At 30.9% G+C, this 25,679-nt stretch overlaps 1 protein-coding gene across 2 annotated transcripts in view; it reads right to left on the bottom strand.

Annotated features, from left to right (window-relative positions):
* Window positions 1-1,265: 1,265 nt before the first annotated feature.
* The window catches only part of LOC145316813 (inactive tyrosine-protein kinase 7-like), a 66,724-nt gene continuing 42,310 nt past the window's right edge, over window positions 1,266-25,679 (bottom strand). Inside the window, exons 3-4 of one of the 2 annotated variants that reach the window (XR_013878712.1) lie at window positions 2,797-4,287; window positions 1,266-2,623 (exon numbers count right to left, since the gene is read on the bottom strand). Coding sequence is in view for 1 of the 2 variants with exons in the window: in XM_080157552.1 (XP_080013678.1) it covers window positions 3,140-4,287 (1,148 nt within the window). In the remaining variant the exon portion in view is untranslated. Of the gene's footprint in view, window positions 4,288-25,679 lie in introns of both variants that reach the window. The other variant, XM_080157552.1, reaches the window with a different exon arrangement.

The following is a 25,679-nucleotide window of genomic DNA, read 5'->3' as shown; positions in this document are numbered from 1 at the left end:
CCCTCTCATCCTTAGATTTTTGTTTCGTCACAAAGATAAAAAGTTAGACACTATTACTAGGTTCATATCTTTGGTGTTTATGGTCCGATTTTCAAATTTTGTTCAGTTATAGATATCAAAATTAAATTTCCTGTCGATTAAAGAAAACAAGCTTGACAGTCCGACTGCCTTTTTGCAGGTTTTAGGCTATTTTTATATTTTTCATACTATTCTCAATATCTTTGGTGTTTATGGTCCGATTTTTAAAATTTTTTCAGTTATAGATATCAAAATTAAATTTCCTGTCGTTTTAAGAAAACAAACATGGCAGTCAGACTGCCTTCTAGCAGGTTTTGGGCTATTTTTATATGTTTTACAAATTTTCCCACATCTTTGGTGTTTTTGGTTAAATTTTCAAACTTTTTTGGGATATCAGTATCAAAATAATTTTTCAAATTGTTATGAGCATCTTGTGTCGTCATCATAAAAAAAACAACGTTTCGTGTTTATTTTCTCTGATAAATTTATTCTTGATTTTAAAAATACACTTTAAATCTACTTGTACACATTCCATCCACGTTTTTGTGCTTCGCTACTTATGGATGTTGTCATCCATGTTTTAAATTTAAAAGTTTGTATTTATATTTAAGTATTGAAAAGATATTCTAACCTATTGTCATATTGTTTAAATCTTCACCGATTTTGAAAAAAATCCTCCTTGTTATATGAAAATTAAGAAAGTAATGTGAGAGTTTGAAAGCCATAGGAAGTTTACATTAACCCCCCACGGATTTTCTCATTCTTGTTCTTAATTAAATTAAATTGTGTAAGTTACTTCATGATAAAATTTGGAAACGGTTTCTATATTGCGTCAGGATTAGTCATTTTCCATCCAGTGGCGTTAACAGGTTTTTGCTTTAAAGGCTAGTTTTAGGTATAAGATTTTAGTGACCCGCATATATAGAGCGTTCCGCAGGGGTTAGACAAGCCTTTTTAATAAAGGGGGGGGGGAGGGGGAATTCAGATGTCAATTACCATGATAAAGGACGAAGCCCAATTTGTCCTTCTTTTGATTCCTGTGACGTCATAAAAATGAGGGATTATTCATTTTTTAGGGGGTTTTCTTTCCCATTTCTCTTTTCACCTCATTTTTATGACGTCACAGGAATCAAAAGTAGGACAGATTGGGCTTCGTCTGATCCAAGTAAAAACCGCTTTACAGACATTCTAACAATTCTACTGTTGTAGAGTAAATTTCCTAACAAAAAGATGAAAAAAACTGTAAATACGTACGAATTACTTTATTAATTTACAATAATCTCACAGCCAAATTGTCGACTATATAATAATACATCAAATAATTTTCAAAAAAAAAAATAATATTTACACAAAAAAAATTATAAAAGCACTATAACAAAAAAATCACACAATTAAGGATTTAAATTTTTTTTAGATTAACAAAAAAAGTTAGGTCAACCTAATCAATTTGAGAGGAATATCTACATTGATGTGATTCCACCAAAACTAAAAAATAAAATTTTGGAAAAAATCGAAAAATTTACTTTTTTCTAAATTAAGATTGTTAATTGTTATGGGATGATCAAGTAAGAACCTTAATGCGTGATTATATAAATAAAATAATAATTAGAAATGTCATAAGTTATTGTATCATAAATGAATATAAAAATTAATTATAAGCGACAACAACACAAGAAAAATGACTCGTTTTTGTTAATGGAAAATATACATATTTATAATCATTAATTATAACTTTTTTGTGCTTGTTTTATATTGTCAAAAAAATCCGTTTTTGATATTTTTTAAAGCATAAAAAAGCCTTAATCACAAAACAAAATAATATGCTTTAAAAAGTAAAACTTTATTTTTAGGTTGAGTCTTTAACATGATTAAAAATAACCGAAGAACTTTGAGCTTATTTTTACACAAAAAAAAGAAAAGCCCCCAAAATATTGATTCTAGAATGACTTGGTGATTTTTAATAAAACACTTCTTTTTATCTATCTGTCCTATTTTAGGGAAGCAAGTCATGTAAAAATACGTTAAATTTCAACCAGGGGCGTGCCAGTGGCGTGCACTGAGATTTGTCAGGGGGTAAAAAAGAAGAAGGCTGACCTTATAAATTTCAATTATTTAAAGTGTAGCGTGAACACCTCATTTCTGCACTCTTAAAGGGCGTGCAATAGGGATAGGGGGTGTAAAATAAAATTTGTGGGTTGCTTTCTCCTTTTTTCTATAAAATCCAATGGCTTACACACACATTGTGTACAATATAGGTAACAAACTTGCTTTTTCTGTCCATTATTATGTCAGCTACCAAAGGATTGAATGTTCCTTGTTATTTACTATTTGTTGAGCCCGGTAATTTAATTGCTCTGCTTCAGGGATAAAAGGATAGGACAATAAAAGTTAAAGTTGTTATCCGTTAATTATTAAATCACAAAATAGTTTTTTTGTTTCGTGAGTGTTTTAATTCTTTTGGGGAAAAAAATTTTTTGATGACTTTTTTTTCTTTCATTTGCAGTCTCTGCGTCCCTGGTTCCCGTGGTTGCATGTGTCTGTGTGTTCCACTTGGTTGACTAATCAGTCTATGACAAGGTGTTTAACCTGTCTAATTTATCTCTGTCTATCAGGGCTCGGCAGCCGTGCGTCAGCTGCCTATATAAGCCTAAGGAAAATCAACATTGTACAATTTTGAAATCAGCTAAAAGTCTAAACTACACCCAAATATGGCAATCCCTAACATCCAAACTGGTTTAAATTTTGGGCTTAGTCGTGGCTGACGCGCGGCTGCCGAGCCTTATCTGTCTGTCTGTTTGTTTGTCTATGCATTGTTTAAGTTTCTACTGTCAACATAAATTTTCACTCTAGCCACTGTTTATTTGTTTTTTAGATTTAAATGTTTGATAGAATCAACATTGAGATTTTTTCACGACAAGAAAATGTATCACTTGAATTTTTCTTTACAGTTTAATCAACTTATCGGTAACATTCGCATTTTAAAATTAATTTTGCTTGTCTTGAGTTTCAATGAAAACAAAATTTCTTAGATTTTTAGAGAATCCGTTGGAATTTGAAATGCTTTTAGTTGATGACTCATCGCCACAATTGTTTAATGATGAGAAGGAAATTTGTATGAAAATTAGTCAGCATATCTTTCTCTAAAACTGCCATCTTCGTCCATTCCTCGTTTCAAGAATTCATCATCCAGAAGGGACCCGCAGGATCCTGTAGACTTGTCCATGGCCGCCAGCCGGCGCAACGTTTTCGGCGTAAACATTGTCGCCTTGGCGGGCGTAGCCCGTCCGGTACCGCTCACTTCTGAAAAGGGAACGTTGTCCTGTTCCAACATGATGCTGTCCCCGTCCTCGGTGGTGTAGTAGATGTCGGACTTGTTGTGCTTGCTCTTCTCAGCGCCACCGTTCTGTTCAATGTCCTTGACACCGTAGTAGCCCTTCCCCTTGCTGCGCTGTCTTATCCTGTAGATGGCGAAGGCAATGATGATGAGAATCAGGAGGATGAGGCCAATCATGATGATGATCCAGAAGGGAAACTCTGACTTGATGTATATCTCGCTGGGCTGGCTGCGCAGACTGCCTGCAGGCTCTAGAGCTGTGCTGGCAACACACTTGTACAGCCCGACATCCTCGCGGCTAAGATCCTTGATCTCTAGAGTGTAGTTAGCATACATAGTGTATCTGTTAGACTTAGCTTCATCATTTTCATATTCATAGTCAGTAACAGCGGCCTCGTCGGGAAGGACAGAGTTATATTCATTGAAGTGCATGGCAGGGGCAAGTAGCTCATCACCGCGGTACCAATCAATCTGCAGCGTGTGACCCAGGTTAGGATCAACCTCAATCCTGCAGTCCAGCCTGACTCCCTGACCCTGGCTGTACGCAACATAAACAGGTTCTGTGAGGATCTTGGTCTTCTGTCGGATCCATACCTGGACACCACGGCTGTCGCGGCCCCATGGGTTGACCGCCTGGCAGGTATACTCGCCAGAGGCGTCAGGATGTGTCTTCTTCAGTGTAAGGACATTGTGGTTAACGTGCACGCTATCACTGGCCTCCACAGGTAATCCATCCTTGTACCAGTTCACCACAGGCGCAGGATAACCGCTCAGCACCAGACATTCAATCTCAACATCCCCGGCGCCCTCCAGCTGTTCAGGTATTTGGATGATGTCCTCCAGGGTGGGCGCTATGCCGGAGACGGTCAGGTAGCCAGAGTCGGTGGCCGGGTTGGAGATGGTGGACTCTGTGTACGCTACACAGGTGTACGTACCTGCAAAAAAAAGTATTTATTAGTAAATTTAACTTGTTATTATCAAAAATAAAATTTTCTAATTTATTGTCCTAAATTCAATTCTTCTTCTTACTGCCTGTAATAGTGTACATACACATTCTATATATATATTGATTAAAAACAAACAGATAGACATACAGACGGACAGACATTCACTTAGGAATATCTTTTGTAACGCAGCTACTCTTTATCTAAGGGTCTGTCCAAAAGTCAATCTGTTATTTAACATGACAAACACACTACGATTGAATAGTTACTACGCTATAATACTAATACAATAATGAATAATAATATGACTATAAGTCATTATTTATAAACTTGTAGAACATTAAACTAAGCTAAATTTAAGAATATTTATTTATAGGACAATACAATAACATTAATACAATAAAAATTAAATTATTCCTTACAGTCATTATTTAAGTATTTAGACCTTTAAATAGAGTTAAATTTAGACTTATCATAAAAATGTTTTGGTAGAATATTTTTATAGTCGCCAATGTTTAATGGCAAGTAATTGTCGGGTTTGAATCTTAGCCCAACATCGCGCTATAACTAAGGACGTTAAAAAAAGGTTCCTACTGCTGCTAGGTCAGAGAAGTTGTAGGTTGGATTAGGGCAAATGCGTTTGATAATGATTTGCTTGTAAAACTCAAAAGAAATAAAATGTAATCTACTCGTTACCTCTATAATAAATTTTAGCATAAGGGCGGTTTTAAATAAGCTTAATATGTGAAAATTTTCCTATTAATGATTTAGTTTATGTATTTGTATCTATCATTAGACAACCATTCATAAAATAAATTAAGATTTAAATTAATGGAATTTATCAGGAATCTAAAGGGATAAGACAATGGCCGATACTTTGAATTGATGTATATCCCCAATGATACACAAAATTACCTCCTTTGTAAATTACAATTAGTGGTGTAAACGTTTGGACACTAAAAGAAACAACCTATCAAAATTAAATAAGCCAACTAATAAGAAAACTATATTATAAAACTTTTGGGACTAGTGTAATAATCAGCTTAATGTTTACTCCCTTTCTGAATTTTATTGTAAAACTTCAAATGATTTACTTGAATTCAACTAAATCTTTAAATTTACATACAAAAGAGAAAAATTCCATCCCTATAAAGGAAATTATTTCCTTTGAGTAGACAAGTAATATAATAATATCATGTCTTTACATTATGATTGGAGAGGGATGGTGAATAACTTTAATAGATATTTATCGCATCGTATTATTAATAAACAGTTTTCCGCGGTTAATATAATGGAAAATTTAAAGATCAATTCCAGTCATGAAAAATGGTAAAACCAAGTATCCTTTATAACTATTTTCTTGGAAGGTGGGACACCCCTAACCCCCCTAAAATGAAAAATCCCCCACCCCCAAAGAAACTATTTTTTACATTCTTATTTTAAATCTAAAATACGAAAATTTGGTTTTATCAAACCTCTTGGGGCCCAAGCCCATAAGGGCTAGGGGCGAAGCCGCTAGTTTGTAATAAAAAGGTAAATAATATATCCCAAAGTCACGTCCCTACCCTATATTAAGGCTGGAATATTCAATACATGACTTTAAATAAATGAAATAGAAATGAATTCAAAGGATAAAATAAAATTATAACAACATTAATATTATTATTTAAGAATAAAATAAAACTTAATATTGAAATATAATATTTTATGAAATATAAAACTATGTCATTGTTAAAATAAAACAAAATCATAATAGTTTGCTCTATTTTCCACGGCCTGTAAAATAGTCTTTACTTTACATAACCTAAAATAAAGAACAAAAGTTACAGTCTTACATTTGAGAAAAAGTGTGGATATGTAACTACTCTAGAGAAAATCGCGTGGATACTCAACTTCTATTGGGGAAATCGTAGAACAATTGAATGCTTTTTTCTCGGCGGGAATTTTAGAAACCCTACCTAACCTAAACTATAAAAACCATTAAAATCTAATTTTTCTAAAGTTATATGCGAGGAAGGGAGGAAGTTACTCAAGTTTCTAACTAAGAGATTTGTCAAATCCTTAGTTAGTCCCAAACCTATATAAAAGTTTTATAAAAGCCATCCAAATCTCTTAACAAAGAAGAGAATAACAACTTTTTATTAAACTTTCAATGTTTAGATAATAGTGTTTGTGTGGGGGGGGGGGATATTATTTTTATTCTCTTAAACTAACAAGGGTAATTATGTCCATAAATAGTTTAACCCAGAGACCTTAGAGAATAAAACAAATTGAGTTACGCACCCAATTATGATAATATTTTTTTACAAGTTTTTTCATAAAAAATCAGGATTTAGTAAATATACCCAAATTTTTTAAAGCTAACAAATAAGAAAGCAATTTTATAAAACCTTTGGTTACTAGTACAATTTATAGTTTAATGTCCCCTCCCTCCCTGCTTTCAGCTGATTTAAAGTAATGAGTTAGATCACTTTTGATCTTAAATAGAACTCCTTTATTTACCTTTTTAGAGGAAGAGAAATATTCTATCCACTCAACCGAATAAAAGAAAGAGATTGAGAGAGAGAAAATTAAATAAACTCAGGGGGGTAGGGAACAATGTTGGTTAAAATAATCTACAACTCCTTCTTTCCCCTAATGTTAACCAGCTAACTAAGTCATAATCTTAAAAAAAAAATAAGTTAATATTTATTAATTGCCCCATCCCTATATTCCTGAATAAAACTAAAGAGCTTAGCAATCAATGTAAAATTATATACAAAATCTATTGATTTTTTTTAAAGAGTGGTTAAATATATTTTTTTAGATGCGTAGTAGCATCTCTATAAGTTGTATAAGTCTCCTTTTCCCTGACTGACTGACTCTAACACTCCTCCACTACCTCAATCTAAGTATGGTGTATATGCTTTTAATTTTAGATAACCTTTTTATTTAATTTGTTTATTGTTTAAGCTTATTCTTCCCTTTTAATTTGTACAATAGCTTTTATCCTATAATATAGAGCAGTCGGTTTGTTAGCCTGTCCTGAATCGATTGAGTTTTCCTTTTCAGGAAAGCTTTACATATCTCCAGAGATTGTGTTGGGTTATTATGTTTCTAGTTTCTGAATTTATGCCCTGGAATTTTTAGGTTACTTTTTCCTCCCCTTAAATTCAATTAAAAAGAATTAAAGAAACTAAATTTTGTATTATGTAAATGCCTAAACGCTTATGGCCGTTGTTAGTCTTGTTTTCTAACAAAGAGCAGTTTTTCATTTATAAGAGTATCCTTAAATTTTACGTTTCTATAAAATTGTAAATCAAATCATCAAATAAATAGCTAAAATAACGGTTACAGCTCATAACAAGGTTGAACTAATGAAATAAGATGTTTTAAACTAAGGAAAGTCATGTTTTTTATTTTTAAAATAAGCCAGAACACAAGAAATCGTTGCCACTGTCGACATCCAAAGAGTGTAAAATATTTATTTATTTAACTAATTACAGAGTAGGTGCGCTTTTTAATAAAATTAATTATGTTAAAGAAGGTGGGGGGGGGGGGGGGGGGATAGATCAATATTTTTGGTTGAATTAAGAGAGATAAAGAGAAAAAAAGAAAAGACATTCATACACTTCCGCATTTAATCACATCCCCGTAGTTTTTCATAATCGCAAAGGCAGGGCTTGGCAGCAGCGACTAAGCCTCAAATTAAAACCCGTTTGAATGCATTGAACATTGTTTTTAAATTAGAGTAAATTAGAGGGAGAAGGGTTAAATAACTGTATCTCCCCCTGTGTCCTTGTGCAGACTCTCAATTGGGTCATTGAAAATCAACCTATGGTGTCGGTTAACACAGCCAAGTAGCAGAAAACAATTTGGTAGCAGACGAAAAAGTCATTAAAATCTTTACATACATTTATAGTATAGATCTATTTTTTGTTAAAAGAGGGATTACCATATTTGGGTCAGGTTTATGCTTCCAGCTGATTTTAAAAATTGTATAAGGTTGAACAATTGCAAATACATTAAAAGGGGCTGTTATAATAAATTTCATTTTTGGTGATTTGATACATAAGCGGAAATAAAGGCACACCAAAATAAAATCCCTAATGTAAGAAGATTAACAAATCAAAAATACAAAATCATTTAAATTAAAATAAACAGAAAACATTTCTAATTTTTTTTATTTAAAATTAGCAAAAACTAAACAAATGTTGTAAATGTCTGTTTTTCTTTAGGTGACTCATCCCTGCAACTTAATTAAGTTATCTTTTTCTTGGGAATATCTATCTCTGGTAATTATTGATCAAGAAAGAGAGGGACATTGGAATGTAAATCATATTTGTACCCAAACTTTTATGATAACGTTCTTTTATTCGTCGTCTTAAAACAGACTACTTTTATAGAATTATGATTCGTTTGTACAAACTAGCTGAGTCCAATCTAGCTTATCATTATTTTGGATTTACATTAATTTATCGTTCATTGTCTTATCCCTTGAGATTCCTGATAATAAATAGGTTAAGAAGATTAGTAAACTGACACCGCAGCAAAGTTTTTCCCATAAAAAAAGTATTCAAAATATCTACAAAATTTACACTATTTACTATTCTTAATTTTTTTTTCAGTGTGGCTTCAAAACTGATTAAAATCAGCTGGATTAGAACCGGTTCTCAGCCATACTAAAGATCATGTATAGTATCGTATTACAAACATTTTTCCACGTGTAATACAATTAAAATTTTAAAATTAATACCAGTTTTGTTAGCCAATTCCTTCGGCGCCGCTAGGCTAACAAAACTGGTTTGAATCCTATATTTTTTAAATTTTATATCCGTGATAAATAACTATTATTGAAATCTGAAGAACTTTTTTTGTTTCTTCAACATAAAAAGCGTTGCAACTCTGTAATTGTTATTGTTTGTATGTCCTTTCATCTCATTTGTTCAGTAAGCAAGGATGTTAAATGATAAGACAATTTTGATGTACAACCCCAATAATGTTAAACAAAATCAACCCTTCTATAGATTATAATTATTGGTGAAAAAGTAAGGGCGCTGTGGCTGCTAGTTAAAAATACCCAAAGTTTTAAACAAACTAACTAGACAAGGAGCTAATAAAACTTTGGGGATTTGTTAGGTAATCTTTAATTATATGATTGTCCATTGTCTTATCCCTAAAGATCTATAAGTTTACTTGAAGCTTAAAAATGAGAAAATGACGTGTTGCAAACTTTTAATTTAAAATCAATTAAAATGTTAAAATTAAATTGCCTAAACAATATGTATATGTACTTTTAGGTCGCTATTACTACACTATTTACCATCAATTAAATTAAGTGAAAAAATGTGTTAATGCTTTAAAGAAAACTGGAAATACAAATGTGCGATTTCTAGTCTCTTGGAAGAGTTGTAGTACCCTCACCCAAAATAGTTTTAAACCTTCACAAATAAATGAGAAGCTCCACTGTTAAATGAAAACCATATCGGTTCAGCGGTTAGCAAGATCCTTTGGTAGACACAGTAATCCTTTTACTTTATTATAAGAATTATGACAGTGGATGATTTAAATTGATGTACATCTACAATGATGATAAACAAAATTACCATTTCTGTAGATTACAATTATAGTTGAATACTTACCCATAACAATTAATCAAAAGTCCCCATTTTTTAAAGCTAACGAATAAAATAACGTGGTTTTAAAACTTTGGGTACCACTACCAGTGAAATTTCCAATGTACCTTCTTCTCTTTTAATAGTTACTCTCTGCTGGGCTAGCATACCTTTTATATGGACTACATAAATATTATCAGTATCAGGTTTCTAATGCATTTAGATTCATCAGGGATAAATGTACAGAAAAATTATTTTTTGTTTTCCTTAAGTTTTCATTCACTCTTTTTGCATGTTTTTTTTTAAATATGAAATTAAGTGTTGAGCTTTCCATCAACCCTTACTTTAAAAAAAAAAAGGTTAATGTGTTCCTGCCGAGCTCTGCCTTTTTCTCTCTTCAATAAAAAAGTCTTACAAATTTGTAGAAATTAATAACAAAAATTTACTTTTTTTTCTCACATTTCATGATTTAAGACTACAAGATGTAATTTTAAACTGGATTTTGTAAAACTTGTAAAACTTAGCATACCTGTCGATAAAATAATACCAATTAACATATTTCATATCTACAACCAGATTTTTATAAATTTCAAATCCCATTCCTTAAAAAATTCAAACATTTATCTACTTAAGTTTGATGCTTAAATAAAAGGTTACCACTGACCATGAATTGAAATATTTATTAAGATTATTTTTATATTATAAACTAAATAAAGATCTTAATATTATTTAATAAATGGTCTTAAAAGAAACTTGTGCTTTTTTAGTATCAGCATATTAACTTCTATTCATTACTAGAGTTGGCTCGATATAATTATATCTCGCTATTGGCTAGTGTTCTATAAGTATATATCTATTTATCTATTTCTCAATAAATCAATTTTCCGCCCCCGCCATTATCATCTAAAAGAAAGTAGTGAATATTTAATAATTTAAATGATTTTAAGATTTCTTCAATTATATTTTTTTTCAGTTTACCATCACCAAAGGGTTAATATGATAAAAATTTTAGTTTCAATATTTGAACACACAGGAAGTGTCGCCACAATCGAATTCTTTTAAAACAGAGTTTTCTTAAATTTACTATATTATAAATTTTGATTTTCTTTTTTAAGATTATAAATTAAATACATCAATATAATGTAAATAGCAACATGAAATGAAAAAAATGAATTTATTTTTAATAAAGTAAATAATGGGTCTTACCGTTCTGGGCAATGAGAGTTTATTATGGATTACTGGAGCACTATGAGTTTTAAACGATTATTCCTTGGAAAATTTGAGCTCATTTATAGACATTTATTTCCTATATAGATCTGTCATGGATCTTGAAGCAATAAAGCAGGCCCTTTTGTAAATGTTAAAAATTGGAAGAATCTATTAAATAAAAGTTATCGCAAATATACTTAGTAAATAATATAAGGAACATATTTTTAGTAGCGATTGTAACTATTGTATGTCTGTCCATCATTCTTACAAATACTACCAGCTATAATGGCTGGGAACATTGTGTTTAAAGAAATTAAAAAGGAAAAAAAAAATTAAATAGTTAAAATTTGAAAGTATATTTGTAAAAAATGTCATAATAAATGTTTTATGAACAATAATCACTAAAAAATACTGTATATATACTACATTTAACTTGCATGAACTAAAATATCTTGAATTTAAGTAGTAAAAAGTTAATTTGCTAATAAAAAATTCGCTAAAATATTTTATTTACCAAATTGTAAATGTCATGAGAAAAGCAAAACTATGCAACCTCACTTTAAATATCTTTAATGCATTTATTGCACGGTTTATCGATTGACCGCGGATACGAAAATAAAAAGTATATTGAATTAATTCCTATTTTGTTGGCGGTGTACAACCGGTTTGTAGCCAGCTGAAATAATTCAGAATCCGTTAATGTAAATGTATTAAACAAATAAATGGATTTAGAATATACGTGGATATTATGACAGGAGAAAAATTGTCGTCAATTTATCTTGCTAATATGAAACTCGTTTATTGATAGTTTGTTCATCCAGTAGGAAGGAATGGGGTAAAAAGGTGAAAGAGCCCGCTGCAAGTTTCACTTTAATAGAGTACATGAAAATCTGGTGTAAGATCCAAGTAATAATATATCCATTATTAAGCACAAATGTATAAATTATTCTTAAGCAGGACCAAAATTTAACGAGTATATTTATGTCCATAGGTAGTATCCTTAATTATTAAAATACATATAATATCTTTGTCATTTATTTTCTGAAAAGCAGTTATTTACAAATCATAAGAAAAGTTTTTTGTCTTTAAGATCTTGTTTGAATCTGTAACGATTGAGTTCTCTATTTAGAGAAGCTTTAAAAAGCTACCGGTATGGTTTTAGGCTATTTTCTCCCTAAATTTAAGTCAACGGATAGTTTTAGACTAGTTTTTAGCCCAATCCCTATCCTTACAAATTCAGATTTACTAAAATCTTAGGGGTAAAGGCTTTAACTACTATTATATTTCCATAATTAATAATTTTAATCCAGCCAAATTAAAGTAACTCTATTAGACGAACAGCCGCTAGTTGTAGAGTAGCCTTGTTTCCTGTAATTATATGGTGCGTATAACACTCCCCCAAAACAGACATAAAAAGTGGCACAAGATTGGCATATTGTTTCAAACACATATAATTTAACTCTCATAAATTTTGATACTATATTTTGACCAATTTGAAAATATCCTTCTAATCTGACCTATTAAATTTATCTTTTTTTAAGCGAAGCTTTTTTACGATGGGTCGATACGTCCGTATGTTACAGATATAATTTAGGCATGTTAGGTTGTAACCAGTGAGGGAGGGGACATTGGGTTGTTGCATGTTTATTACAATAGTCCCCAAAGTTTTATAATTACGTTTTCTTATTCATTGGCTTAATAACTTAAGGAACTTTTCTTTATTTTGGTCATTAAGTTCATGGTTTACTTTACAGGCAGGGATCTAAAGGGATAATAAGACAATAGCCGATAAATTGGAGTACATCCCTAATTATAATACACAAAATTTCCTTTTATGTAGATTACAATTAGTGGCTGAAACATTTGTACACTTAACTCAATTAACCAACTGAACAAAATTTAATGAAAGTCACTAAAGATGTTAAGCCAAAAAATGAGAAAACAATATTATAAAACTTTGGGGACTGGTATAATAAACAGCTGAATGTGCCCTCCCATTCTGCCCTGGACCCCTGCAATGGTATACTTTACATGTCTATTTCCTTGGGGCGTAAAACGCGCAGCTTGGTAGCGCGAACATATAAGGTGTGCTTTCATAACAGCATAAGTTTTTAATTAGTGGCAAATTTATCAAAATCAAGAACGATTACGTCCATTTGTAGCATGGTTTTAAAGAGAAGCTTCGTTGATAAAATAATCTTATACAATATTTTTTTCCTTATAGGTATTAATAAACAATATATTTACTGTATTAAAATATCTTTATTTTATATTAACACCCTTTGAATAACCCACTCTTTATTTTTACACCTTTTCATACTACTTATCACAATACCATCAAATAGGACAAAAAATTAAATTTATTATTATGACTCTTAAGTATTTCTATTATAAAACTAAATCATTTTTTGTTTTTGAATTATCAAACAATAATACCTATCATTTTTAATGATTAACATAAATTTATTGACCTCATGTTCTTTTTTCCCATTAAAAATATCGTAAGCTTGTTATACATTTTGTTGTATTTTTTGTCTTAAATAACCTATTTTAGCCCAAAGTGAGGTATTAATCGGTTGGCAATAAAGTAGGCGAGAAGTTGTATTTCAATAAAAGAAACATTCACCAGATATTTATATCTTAATTTTATACTGTTTAATAAAATAATAAACCAATTTGTATGATACCAGGGATCTCGGGGGATAAGACAAAGGCCGATAAATTGTTGTACAACCCCAATGATGATGTACAAAATTACCCCTTTTGTAGATTACAATTAGTGGTTTCAACGTTGGATCACTCAACTTAATGAACCAACTAATCAAAATTCATTAAAAGTTCCCAAAATTGTTAAGCCACCTTTTCAGAAAACGTTGTTAAAAAACTTTGAGGACTAGTGTAATAAACAGCTCAATGTCATCTCCCTGCCTGGTATGATACACTGCAATAACAATCATGTCCAAAAATAGCGAAAGCAATATTGAGAACAGTAAATTGTTATTCACTTATTAACATGAACGGTTTCTTAGAAATGTTAACAAATCCTAATCATCCTATCTATATTTTGCTAGCCCAATGATAGTTGGACCAAAATACCCTGGTGATATATAGAGTAACTGCTCTATTAAAGAGAATAAATGTCTTAGGAGCACTATCCTTGTGGGGCTCTAACTATTTTAAGACTTACCTAAAAAATAAAATTAATTAATGTTAATTCTGCTATAAAGTTGAGTTTAAAAAGATTTAAAAGAAGATAACCTAAAGATCTTCTGATTATTACAACAATTATTCATAAAAAGAATTGATAATTAATGATTTTTAACCTACATAGAGGATGTGCTAATAGTTATTTCTCGCATCGTATTATAAACAGCTTTCCGCGGATATGGAATGTACAATTATAAGATTAAAACCATTTATTTAGCCCCGAGGTGCCGAATGCACGGGCTAAAAAACTGATTTTAATCTTATGTTTGTACATGTTTATATTCGTAGAAAGCTAAATATAAAACGATGCTAGACATAGTTTTTTCGTATGGATGAGAATCGGTTCCTATCTACCGAATTCGAATGAATACGAGAAAAATTATGACTATATGAAAGCCAGATAAAAATAATGGAATATGAATAATAAGATTGATAAAAAGCATAAGATCATGGAGGGGGGGAGAGGACAATAGGGGATTAAAATGGATAAGACAATGATGATACACAATTTTACCCCTTCTGTATATTAAAATCAGTGATCAAAAGTTTAAACCCTTAACCTAATTAACCATCCAATCAAAATTCAATGATAGTCCCCTAGCTAAGTTCTTAAGCCAATGAATAAAAAAAATTGTTATTATAAAACTTTGGGGACTAGTGTAATAAACAGCTCAATGTCCCCTCCCTCCCTGACATTTTCCACCATTTAAAGGCAGAAATTGACACTGAAGGATTTTGAGGAAAATTAATTGATTGACATTGTTCTATCCCCCCAACCCTGGCACAATAGCCAGACTCAAAATATTTCAGGGAGGGAAGGGCCATTGCACTGTAAATAATACCGGTGCCTAAACTTTTACAAAGACAAACTCTCATTCGTTGTCTTTAAAACTTTGGGTACTTTCATTAAAGTTTTAAAATAAATATCAAAACCAGAAGGTTAAATTTTGTTTGTCATAATTAGGAGTGTACATAAATTAATCGTCCATTGACTTATCCCTTAAGATACCTGGATAATATAGTCAGAAAATCAATCATTGATATCTTTTTAAAAGCGAAGCTTTTCTATAATTAGGGTCGGTCCGTCCGTCCGTCCGTACGTCCGTCCGTCACGGATAGCTTTTTTCGTTAATTTAGACATGTTAGAATTGTCCTATCGATTTCAAATTTTGCATGGTGAATTCTTTAGTAGTTAGGTACGATTTAGAAAGCGTAGCAACTATATAATCATTACCAAAATGTCCGTACGTCCATTTTAAACATGTTGATTTTTTTACTTTTTTAAATAGCTTTTTTCGTTAATTTAGGCATGTTAGAATTGTCCTATCGATTTCAAATTTTGCATGGTGATTCCTGTAATAGTTAGGTACGAGTTAGAAAGCGTAGCAACTCTATAATCATTACCAGAATGTCCGTACGTCCATTTTAAACATGTTAATTTTTTTTACATTTTTAACAACAAATTTGTATGTGACCTAATTATCCGATTAGTCTGATTTTTGGTATACTGATTCCTGGGACAACAAAGTACAATATTATAAGCGAAGCAACTCTATAATCAAGTCCTAAAAATGTAAGTATGTCCATAATCATTATCCTGTATCAAGCAGTTTTTCAACAAATTTACTTACAATTTTGCTTTGACTCTTATACATTCGCATTCTGATTATACAAGTTCTGACATTATACAAGTGTTAATGTCCGTTTGTCCTTCCGTTTCAGAGCTTCGCTTTTATGGATGTTGTCATCCTTGTTGGTAGTGAAAATACTCTATTAGAAAGTCCATTCTGTGACAATGTTTGTAAAAAGATAACTTCAAATAGAAAATGTGGTAGAATGTGGTAGTTAGGTACCTAATATACATAATCTAATACAATTCTAGAAAATAATAATACTTTTATTGTGTATGTAATTTTTATATTATAGAGTTGGGATTTATTTTTGTTTATGTATATGTAATAATATTTATGCAGAATCAATTAATCGACCAATACACTTTTTTACAATCTGAGCTTCAATGGCACCATGTTTCACTTTTTAGCTATTAGATTTATGAAAAAACAAGATTTCTTAATTGTTAGTTAAAAATATTGTGAACTTTTCATTGGTTGGGTTGAAAATAAAACCTGTAGGTCTAACACTAAAGTTAACATTAACACTAAAATTAACATCACAAAAACTTTTTTTAGAACAAGATAGTTTTTAGATGTTTTCTAGTAATTTATGGGATTTTGCTACCATTTTTGTTATTTATGATAGAATGACCTATATAACATACATAAACAAACATGATATATACAAGGAGCTATTAGTTTAGTTTAGTTAACCGTGTGACAAATAAAATCTCTTATACGGTTAAATGAAAAGATACATAATATGATGAAGTTTTTTTTTTATTTTTCTCAGCAAATTTTAAGATATTTGGCATTTACAGCAGACGACTGACAAAATTAATAACATAGTAGATACTCCTTTTACATCTAACTTAAACAGCAGCCGAGAAAATCACGTTTTCTTGAACTGTAGAGTAACATGGATTAAAAGTATTTATAAGAATTCACTTTTACTCATGTGAAATTTGAGAACTTTTTATAATGCATTTCAAGAAAACTTTTTTCATACAAAGTTTTTTTTTTATTATTTTAATATTAAATTAGTTAAAAAGTTTTTGAGTGAGGGAGAGGACATTTATTACACCGGTAAGATATCTTAGTTTAGATTTTAGTCTTAAGATATGCTAGGGGCGCAGCCGCTAAATTGAATATATAATGTGACACATAATAATTGCAGTAACTGCATGGTAAAGCAGGGATAAGACAATGGCCAATAAACTGATGTACATCCCAAATGCTGATATCCAAAATTATCCCTTCTGTAAATTAGAATTAGTGGTTAAAACGTATCAACACTCAACTCATCAACAACCAATCAGTCATTGTCAAAGTCCATATAGATGTCAAGTCAACGAATATGAAAACGTTACTATAAAACTTTAGGGACTAGTGTAATAAAAAGGTGTCCCCTCCCTCCCTGATAGTAAAATATTTATGAATATTGCCCCTAGAAGGATGTAATATGCAACTACCTTGTATATTAGCATGTACCAAAAAAATCAATTGGTAAAACAACTTTTATTAACATGAAATTCTGCCTTTTGTGACATATACTAAAATTAAACGTAAAAAAGTATTTATTTTGATCCAGTCTATCGGGTCTGTGTTGCATAATTATGATCTAGTCTATGATGTATAAGTTGCATAATTTTGCTCCAGTCTATCATGTATGCGTTGCATAATTTTGATCAAGTCTTTTGTGTATGTGTTGGATAATTTTGCTCCAGTCTATCGGGTCTGTGTTGCATAATTTTGATCCAGTCTAAGTTGTATGAGTTGCATAATTTCGATCCAGTCTATCTTGTATGTGTTGCATAATTTTCATCAAGTCTAATGTGTATGTGTTGGATAATTTTCATTAAGTCTATCGTGTATGTGTTGGATAATTTTGCTCCAGTCTATCTTTTTTGTGTTGCATAATTTTAATCCAGTCCATCTTGTATGCGTTGCATAATTTTGATCTAGTCTATCGTGTATGTGTTGGATAATTTTGATCCAGTCTATCGTGTATGTGTTGCATAATTGGTTAATTTACTGTTGACTGATGGCAAGCGAGCTTCTGCCGATAATAATTTCATTTAGCTAGGGTTCGTTCAAAGTCACCAATTCTATCAATTTTGGGTACTTTAATTGGATTTTAGTAAGTCGATTCATTAAGTTGAGTGTCCACACTAACCATTAATTTTAATCTACAGAAGGGGTAATTTTGTGAAGCATCATTGGGGATGTTTATCAATTTATCGGCCATCGTCTTATCTCGTGAGAATTTATTACCCTTAACTAAAGGATATATATTGGTATCATTGTATTAACATCCTATTTTATTTAACATTATATCTTCGCAACACACCCCTAGGGTGTGTGAGTGTGCATAGTAGGAGGTGGGGGAGGTGTGGTGCGTGCACGAATGACTGATTGGAGTAATTTGGTTGACGGACAGACGGACGGACGGGTAAAATTTCAGGGGGGTTAATTATTGTTATTGGGATTAAGTGATCGATAAATTATCAAAAATTTTAAAGGGGTAGTTTTACGAAATGCATTTGAACTTAATTTTGTGAACCGCATATTTTTTCCTAGTTGAAAATAGTCTTTTTAAATTGCATATATCACAAAAAGACAATTTTCAAGTCTTGATATTTTAAAAACTACGTGGTAGAAAATTGAATTTATTTCAAATATATGCTATATGAATGTAGTTTAACCCATTAAGTAGGAAAAAATATACGGTTCACTAAATTAAGTTCAAATGCATTTCGTGAAAATACCCCTTTAAGTATATAAATAACATAAGTAAGATGGAGGAAGGTAACCCATTGGTAAAATCACCGAAAGTAACATCCAACAGAAAACCAATCACTTTATAACATGACAATTGCCTAAAAGTCTTTCATTTGGATGAATTAATATACAAGTGACTTTAACCCTAATAATTTTGTAGTTTAAATTAGTGTATATGTTGTTGTGAGGGGGAGGGGGGGGGGTGGTTGTGTGGTTATAGATAGGTATGAAAATAAGTCATGAATAAATTGAAAATATTATTATTTTCAAGGTTTCTTTACTTAAAAGTTTAACATTAACAAAATCTTTCTGAAGAATGGATTAAGTAGAAAAAGAATCCTAAAATTTAAATCAGAAGATATAGTCCTCTAATTCTCAAAAACGTATAAAACTGCTTATATAGTATTGGGTTGTGGGACATTTTTTGTAGGGGAGAATTCTCTTTAGAAAAAAAAGTTATAGCCTTCCCAGGATCTATGAGAAGCTACATTGTAAACGCGAACCATATCGGTTCAGCGGTTAGCGATATCCTTCGATGCAAACAGACATTCTGTTACTTATATATAAAGATTATTGTTATGTTGATATAATAACAGCTGAATAGTTTAACAGGGCTGAGAAGCATACATAGTAAGCACAGCGAGGGTAATTACATAAGTTATGCATAATATTTAATATACATTCATAATTAAATTCATGTAATTTTACACACACACACACATACACACTGCAGTAAATAAGATATGTTCGTTTGTACGTCATATAGTAATTTAGGTACATAGGATTTACAATATCTAATAAGTAAAATGTATTGAAATTGATCTTTTTTCTTAAAAAAAGACATATATAGTGATAATAACATTACTTTTAAAATCAATTTAGCATAGTTGTAATATATTCTCCATTTTTTACGTTACAAAAGCCCCTTGTGTATGCTTAGGTAAACGAGAGTATTAGGCCCCCATAGGGGGTCAAGAGCTTGGGTGTAATTGTTTACCAAAAGTAATGAAAGGTTTGAAAAAGCTGTGACACCTCTATTAATTAATAATGAGTGTGTATAAGTTTGAATAAGCAGATGTCAGTAGTCAAATAACTCTGTCAATCAATAATGGATATACGATATTCGTGGATATATTGACAAGGGGATATTTGTCGTCATCATTTATTTTCTGGTCCGGTCATCCAATAAGAGGGGGGGGGGTCGTTATTTTAGCCAGCTGCGAGCATTACTTTAACAGAGTACATGATAATCTGGTGTAACTTCCAAGTAAAAATATATCCTATGATATAGAGTAATTACCCTTTTTTTGTCTGTAGCGAAGGATCTCGCTAACCGCTGAACCGATGTGGTTCTTTTTTACAGTGAAGACTCTTATAGGCTCTGAGATGGTTTTAGGCTATTTACTTTTTTAAAAAATAAGTCTGGGTATGGTTTTAGGCTATTTTTCTGCCCCTTAGAATATAGAGCCCCTAGATGCTAGGGGAGCAGCCGCTAGTATCCATTATAAATATAGAAAAATAGCAGGGAAGGTATTTCTGAAGAAACATATGTAACAAATTCTATTGCACATTATAATGGCACGTACCAAACTTTGAGAATTTCTTATAGCACATTGATTGGTTGGTTCAAACTAGCAGTGTCCAAACATTTCAAATTAATGCTGCACTACTTACTGTCATAACTATCCTTGTTACAACATGAAAGCCTATGTAATATTTGTACAAAAAGATCTAAGAAAATGAATTAGGATGACATACACCCAGTAGACAGAGAATATACTCAAGTATAAAAAGTACAAAATTTGATTAAAGAGTCTCTTTGTTATGTAAGTTTTGTTAAATAAACCATCTTTTTATATAAAGTAGTAAGGTATTTTTTGTCGGTAGCTTAAGATTTGGATAACTAATAAACTGATTGAGTTCTTAATTTTAGGAAAACTTCAAATAGGTCCTGAGATGGTTTTAGGCTTGGGGCGCAACCGCTAGTTTTAAATATATTTGTAAAACTTGAGAAAAACCCAATGTTCAAATGTATGCTGTACAAAAGAGACCTTTAATGAACCCACCATTGAATCTAGAGATGTACTGTACTGCAGATATTTAAAGAGGAAAAGGCTGCATAGTTTTTTTTACACCATGGGACCGAATCAAAAGAAATTGGTCAAGTGTCTTTTTTATAGATCAGTTGCTGAACAATGTCATAAAGTATAGTTCCTCCAGCTGCTATTATATACGCTTGACAATATTAGTATTGGTAGGGGAAGGTGCCTTGGCCTTTAAAATTAATTTGTTTAGATCTAAAGAGTTAGCTATCAGTTATGCTTATCAAAATTCAGGCACTAAGATATATCTTTTATATTCTTAAGTTTTGTCCAAAAGTAGGTTAATATTGAATTAGCACTAGCGCAAGTAGTTACTGAGAAATAGTGCAGGGGAATTCAAGATTAACAAATTTGGTTGGGACAGGAAGAGATGGGACATTAGAATGTTCATTACACTGGTACCCAAACTTTTATAACCACGTTTTCATATTCATTGGCTCAAATACATTTGATACTCTTTTTAATTTTGATTGGGTGATCCTAAATTTAACCAATAATTTATAGAAGAATTGATTTAACGACCATTGTCTCATCCCTTCAGATCCCTTGTTTGGGGGGAAAGTGTTTTTAGTTAATTGAAAGTTCAACCCCTCCCCCCCCCCATTCACCACCAATATATCATTTTCCCTCAAGCGTAAAATATATTAAGTTAAGAAATTAAGATAATTAAAGAATTTCTGACAAGCTAAAGTTTCTGACGGTTTATTTTTAATTTATCTAAAAGTCAGCTTAATTATCAAATTAAAATAAACAAAATTACGAGTTATATTAGAGTAGCCTTGTTATAAAAAAAATATTTTTATATAAATTATTATTTTCTGCAAATAAGAAGTGAAACAAAAAATTTCTAATTGAATATTTTAAAAGCAAAGCTTTCCTATATTTATATCTAAATAAGACCATAAAGCAAGTAAATATGACGTTTTTTGTTTCTCTTTTTATACAAAATGTTCATATTAATTTAATAAATTTAAGTTTTATTTCAAATACTTGTTTAATGTGTTTCTTCACTATCAAATACACATCAAATTCTTGTGTGTTGACGTTTGTTTGTTTGTTGAGCTTCGTCATTATATATATCAATATCCTTGTTTTGTTTTTTCCTATACCTCAGAAGTCCATTATGCCAAAAATATTGTAAAAACGGTCACATTAATCATGCTAATGGATCTACTTTATATTTGGCCTAATTTATAATTTTTGTTTATATTGCTTTTTCATGTTTTTAAAAGAGGTTTTGATTTCTTCTTAAGAACGGGGAAATTTTGACACATTTGCGGAAACAGTGAGTATAGGCTTTAACTTTTGACTGAGATGATAGGTTATTAAAGATAAAATCATTCTTATATGATGAATTTTCCCAAGTTTAAAGATTTTTTGGATAGGCCTCCTGGTTTTGAAGCTGCAGGCCTCCAGGTGGTCTCTGGACAGGTAAAAATAAAAATCAAATTTTTTGAAGAGTTAGAGGTCAAATTATAAAACAAAATATGCATCTTTATTCTTCAAATATGTTAATAAAATTAAAAAATGTTTCTTTTATAAGTTGACCTCTAACTCTTTAAAAAATCTTTTTTTATTTTATTTTTGCCTGTCCAGAGACCACCTGGAGGCATGCAGCCCCTGAACCTGGAGGCCCGCAGCTCTTAAACCTGGAGGCCTATCCAAAAAATCTTAAAACTTGGGAAAATTTACCATGGAAGAATGATTTTATCCCTAATAACCTATCCTCTCAGTCCAAAGATAAAGCCTATACTCACTGTTTCCGCAAATGTGTCAAAACTCCTCCCTCTTGTTTGGGGTTGTTTTTTTTGCATAGAAGCTTTTCTACAAATATTTAGATGACAGAAACCTAGAATACCTAAAATGTACAGGGTTAAATAACCACTAAAATACTGCTTCAAATGTTGAATTAATATTTGGTTTTAAAACATCTTTGTTTTGTATATTTGTATAAAGAAAACCTTTAAATCGTATAAGTAAGACTCGAAAAAATTCCATACGTGTGTTCTTTCAAGTTCTTTAAATTATTTCAGTAAAACAATAAAATGCGTTAAGGGCAAAGTATTATTTTTTTGCTTTAGGTGTATGTATAATATATATGAACAAAATCGTGCAATGCAATATGCATTATTACAAACTAGAGACAACAAACTTTTTGTTTGTACTACCTTTATCTTGAAGCCCTAACTTTACACATTTTACTAACTACAGGATACTACGGGTTTAAACCTTTTTTGACCAAAACACCACAGTATAATTAAAAGACCTAACACAGTTCTAAATTTGATCTTTAAATGACTTAAAATGTTACTAATAAGTCTCTCCTTTTATGGCAACCAATTATCTCTGCAGTTTTTTAATAAATCAACCAACCTTTTCAAATTCTTACAAAAACCTAGGAATCTAAAGGGATAAGACATTGGGGATAAATTCATATACTCTCCCAATTATGATAAACAAACATGACCCTTCTGTGGATTAAAATTTTTGAAAAAAAAGTTTGGTTGTTAAAATAATAAACTTAAGGTTAAATCAAGCGAATGAGCTTGAGTGACAATACCTAACACTTTTAAAGCCAGTATAAATTATATTCCAATTCTATTCCAAAAAATTCAACCTCAATTAATTATGTTTAATATAAATAAGTTGATTATACTAAAGAAATTAAAGCATCTCTAACATTATTTGGACTTTAGGCTAAAAAATAAATAGCTGTTTTGATAATTAACTATAAGATATTAGTAGAGATATAATATATCATGCTGATAATTACAACGCTAATATCGACAAGTATTTAATCAAAGTTACAATCAAGGCAAAAAGTATTTTTAGCCTTGTTAAAAAGGCTTTTAGCAGGGCTCGGCAAATTATAAGCTTAAGCTAAATTGACATATTATAACCTTAAAATTCAGCTGGATGTCCAACCTTTTTCCTAAACAGATAATCCATTTTTACAGAATTTTATTTTTGCACACAAACCGTATAAAATTTGAGGCACATGCGCGGCTGCCGAGCCATAACTTTTAGTGTTATCCTTTTATGCTATTACCATGGTAATAAAATGTCAGTATACGAAAGCAACGTCGAAAAAAAGTCAGCAATGACCACTTTCAATTAGCACCATATAATATAGTCGACATAGATGTAAACACAATGGTTCCATGTTTGAAAATGATAGAGCAATTTGTTCTCAAGTAAAAGTATGAAATGTCAATAGCAGATAAATTAATCTTCCTTCAATCCTTGCTAATAAATCAAATAAATTATGGCCCAAGGATATAGGATAGGTTGATGGGAGATTAATCTTCTCAAATCCACATCATTTTTATAGGCTACCAAAGGCAAACTTTTTTTTTTACAAAAAATCAGGCAAAATAAATATTTATCCTCCATTGTGCTATCAATATCCCTGAGGAGAGGTTAAATTGTATTGGAAGTATCTATCCATGTGTCTCTGGTTCATATCAGTCTGTTTCATGAAGCCATTAATTTCATCTTTACATTAGATATTTTCAGGAACGAGGGATAGTGTATATAAAGATATTTTAAAGTCCATTTCCTTCCAGGGTGGAAGGGGGCATTGGGCTGTTTTTTACGCTAGCACACAAAGTTTTATAATAACATTTCTTATTCGTTGGTTACAAAGCTCTGGGGACTTTCATTAAATTTGGATTGGTTAGTTTATTACGTAGTGTCCAAACGTTTCAACCACTAATTGTAATCTACAGAAAAGGTAATTTTGTGTATCATCATCATGAAAATATTATAATTGACTGGCGCGGTGTGAACAAAAGTTTTTTTTATCCATACCTAGTCCCAGAATATATTATTTATAAATCATCATACATTAATCATTATATATAGACTTAGCTTAGATAGAGTATGGAATGTTATTGTACACTGAGAAGCATAAAAACAATACATTTGGTCTAAAAAATAAATACTTTTAATTTTAAACTATAAAATGGATTAGTACATAGAAATAAAGATTTATAAAACATCGTTATTGGTTACTGCTCTCTTTATACTCTATAAACAAAAACAAACACACACACATACACTCACACACCCATACACGCACACGCACACACACACACACACAAACTCAAACACATACACACTCACACACACAAAAACCAACTAAAAATAATCTTGTATTATCTTTAAAACTATCTAGATATTAACATGTATATCTTGTTAAATCTGCCTCATTACTCTCATTACTCAGGGAGGGAGTGGACACTGTAAAATATACTAATACCCAACACGTTTTCGCTGTCCTTAAAAACTTTAGGAACTTTAAAACTATAAAATACTAAAATCTTTAATCCAATGCAACAGTACTAAAATTAAATTTGTGAATGGTTAGTTTAAAGCAGTAAAACCAATCTAGTTTTTTTATTCAACCTTTTTTATGTGGTTATTTATATGACATTTACGATTGTGCGAACTTAAATTTTAAAACGTCACTGTAAAAAAATTATTAATATTTTTGATTTTATTAAAAGATGATTAATATTTTTTGACATACCTATAAAAAATCAGTCATAGAAGAAAACATTTTAATATATATAAAAAATAAAATAAAATTATAAGATTTTATCTAACAATCAAAAATCGTGATAATCCCCATTCTTTTGGTGTTTTATAGGCAGCTGGTTTTAAATCAACAAAAGCAAACCACATTCAGATTTACATAAATTTAATTTCTAAAAGCTTTAAATTTACTTGGGTTTGCGCACCTAGCATAGAGGAGTATTTTTTATATGGAGAAGGATGACTTACCTTAAAGACTTTTTTTAAAGCAAACATCTCTGTAAACAAAACTAAGGTTTAATGAAATTTTATTAATCATTTACTAAGCTACTCTATAACTC

This window comes from Acartia tonsa, chromosome 4 (genome assembly GCF_053477335.1).
Source record: "Acartia tonsa isolate MP-2025a chromosome 4, ASM5347733v1, whole genome shotgun sequence".
NCBI lineage: Eukaryota > Metazoa > Arthropoda > Copepoda > Calanoida > Acartiidae > Acartia > Acartia tonsa.
This window is presented reverse-complemented; position numbering and strand designations above follow the sequence as displayed.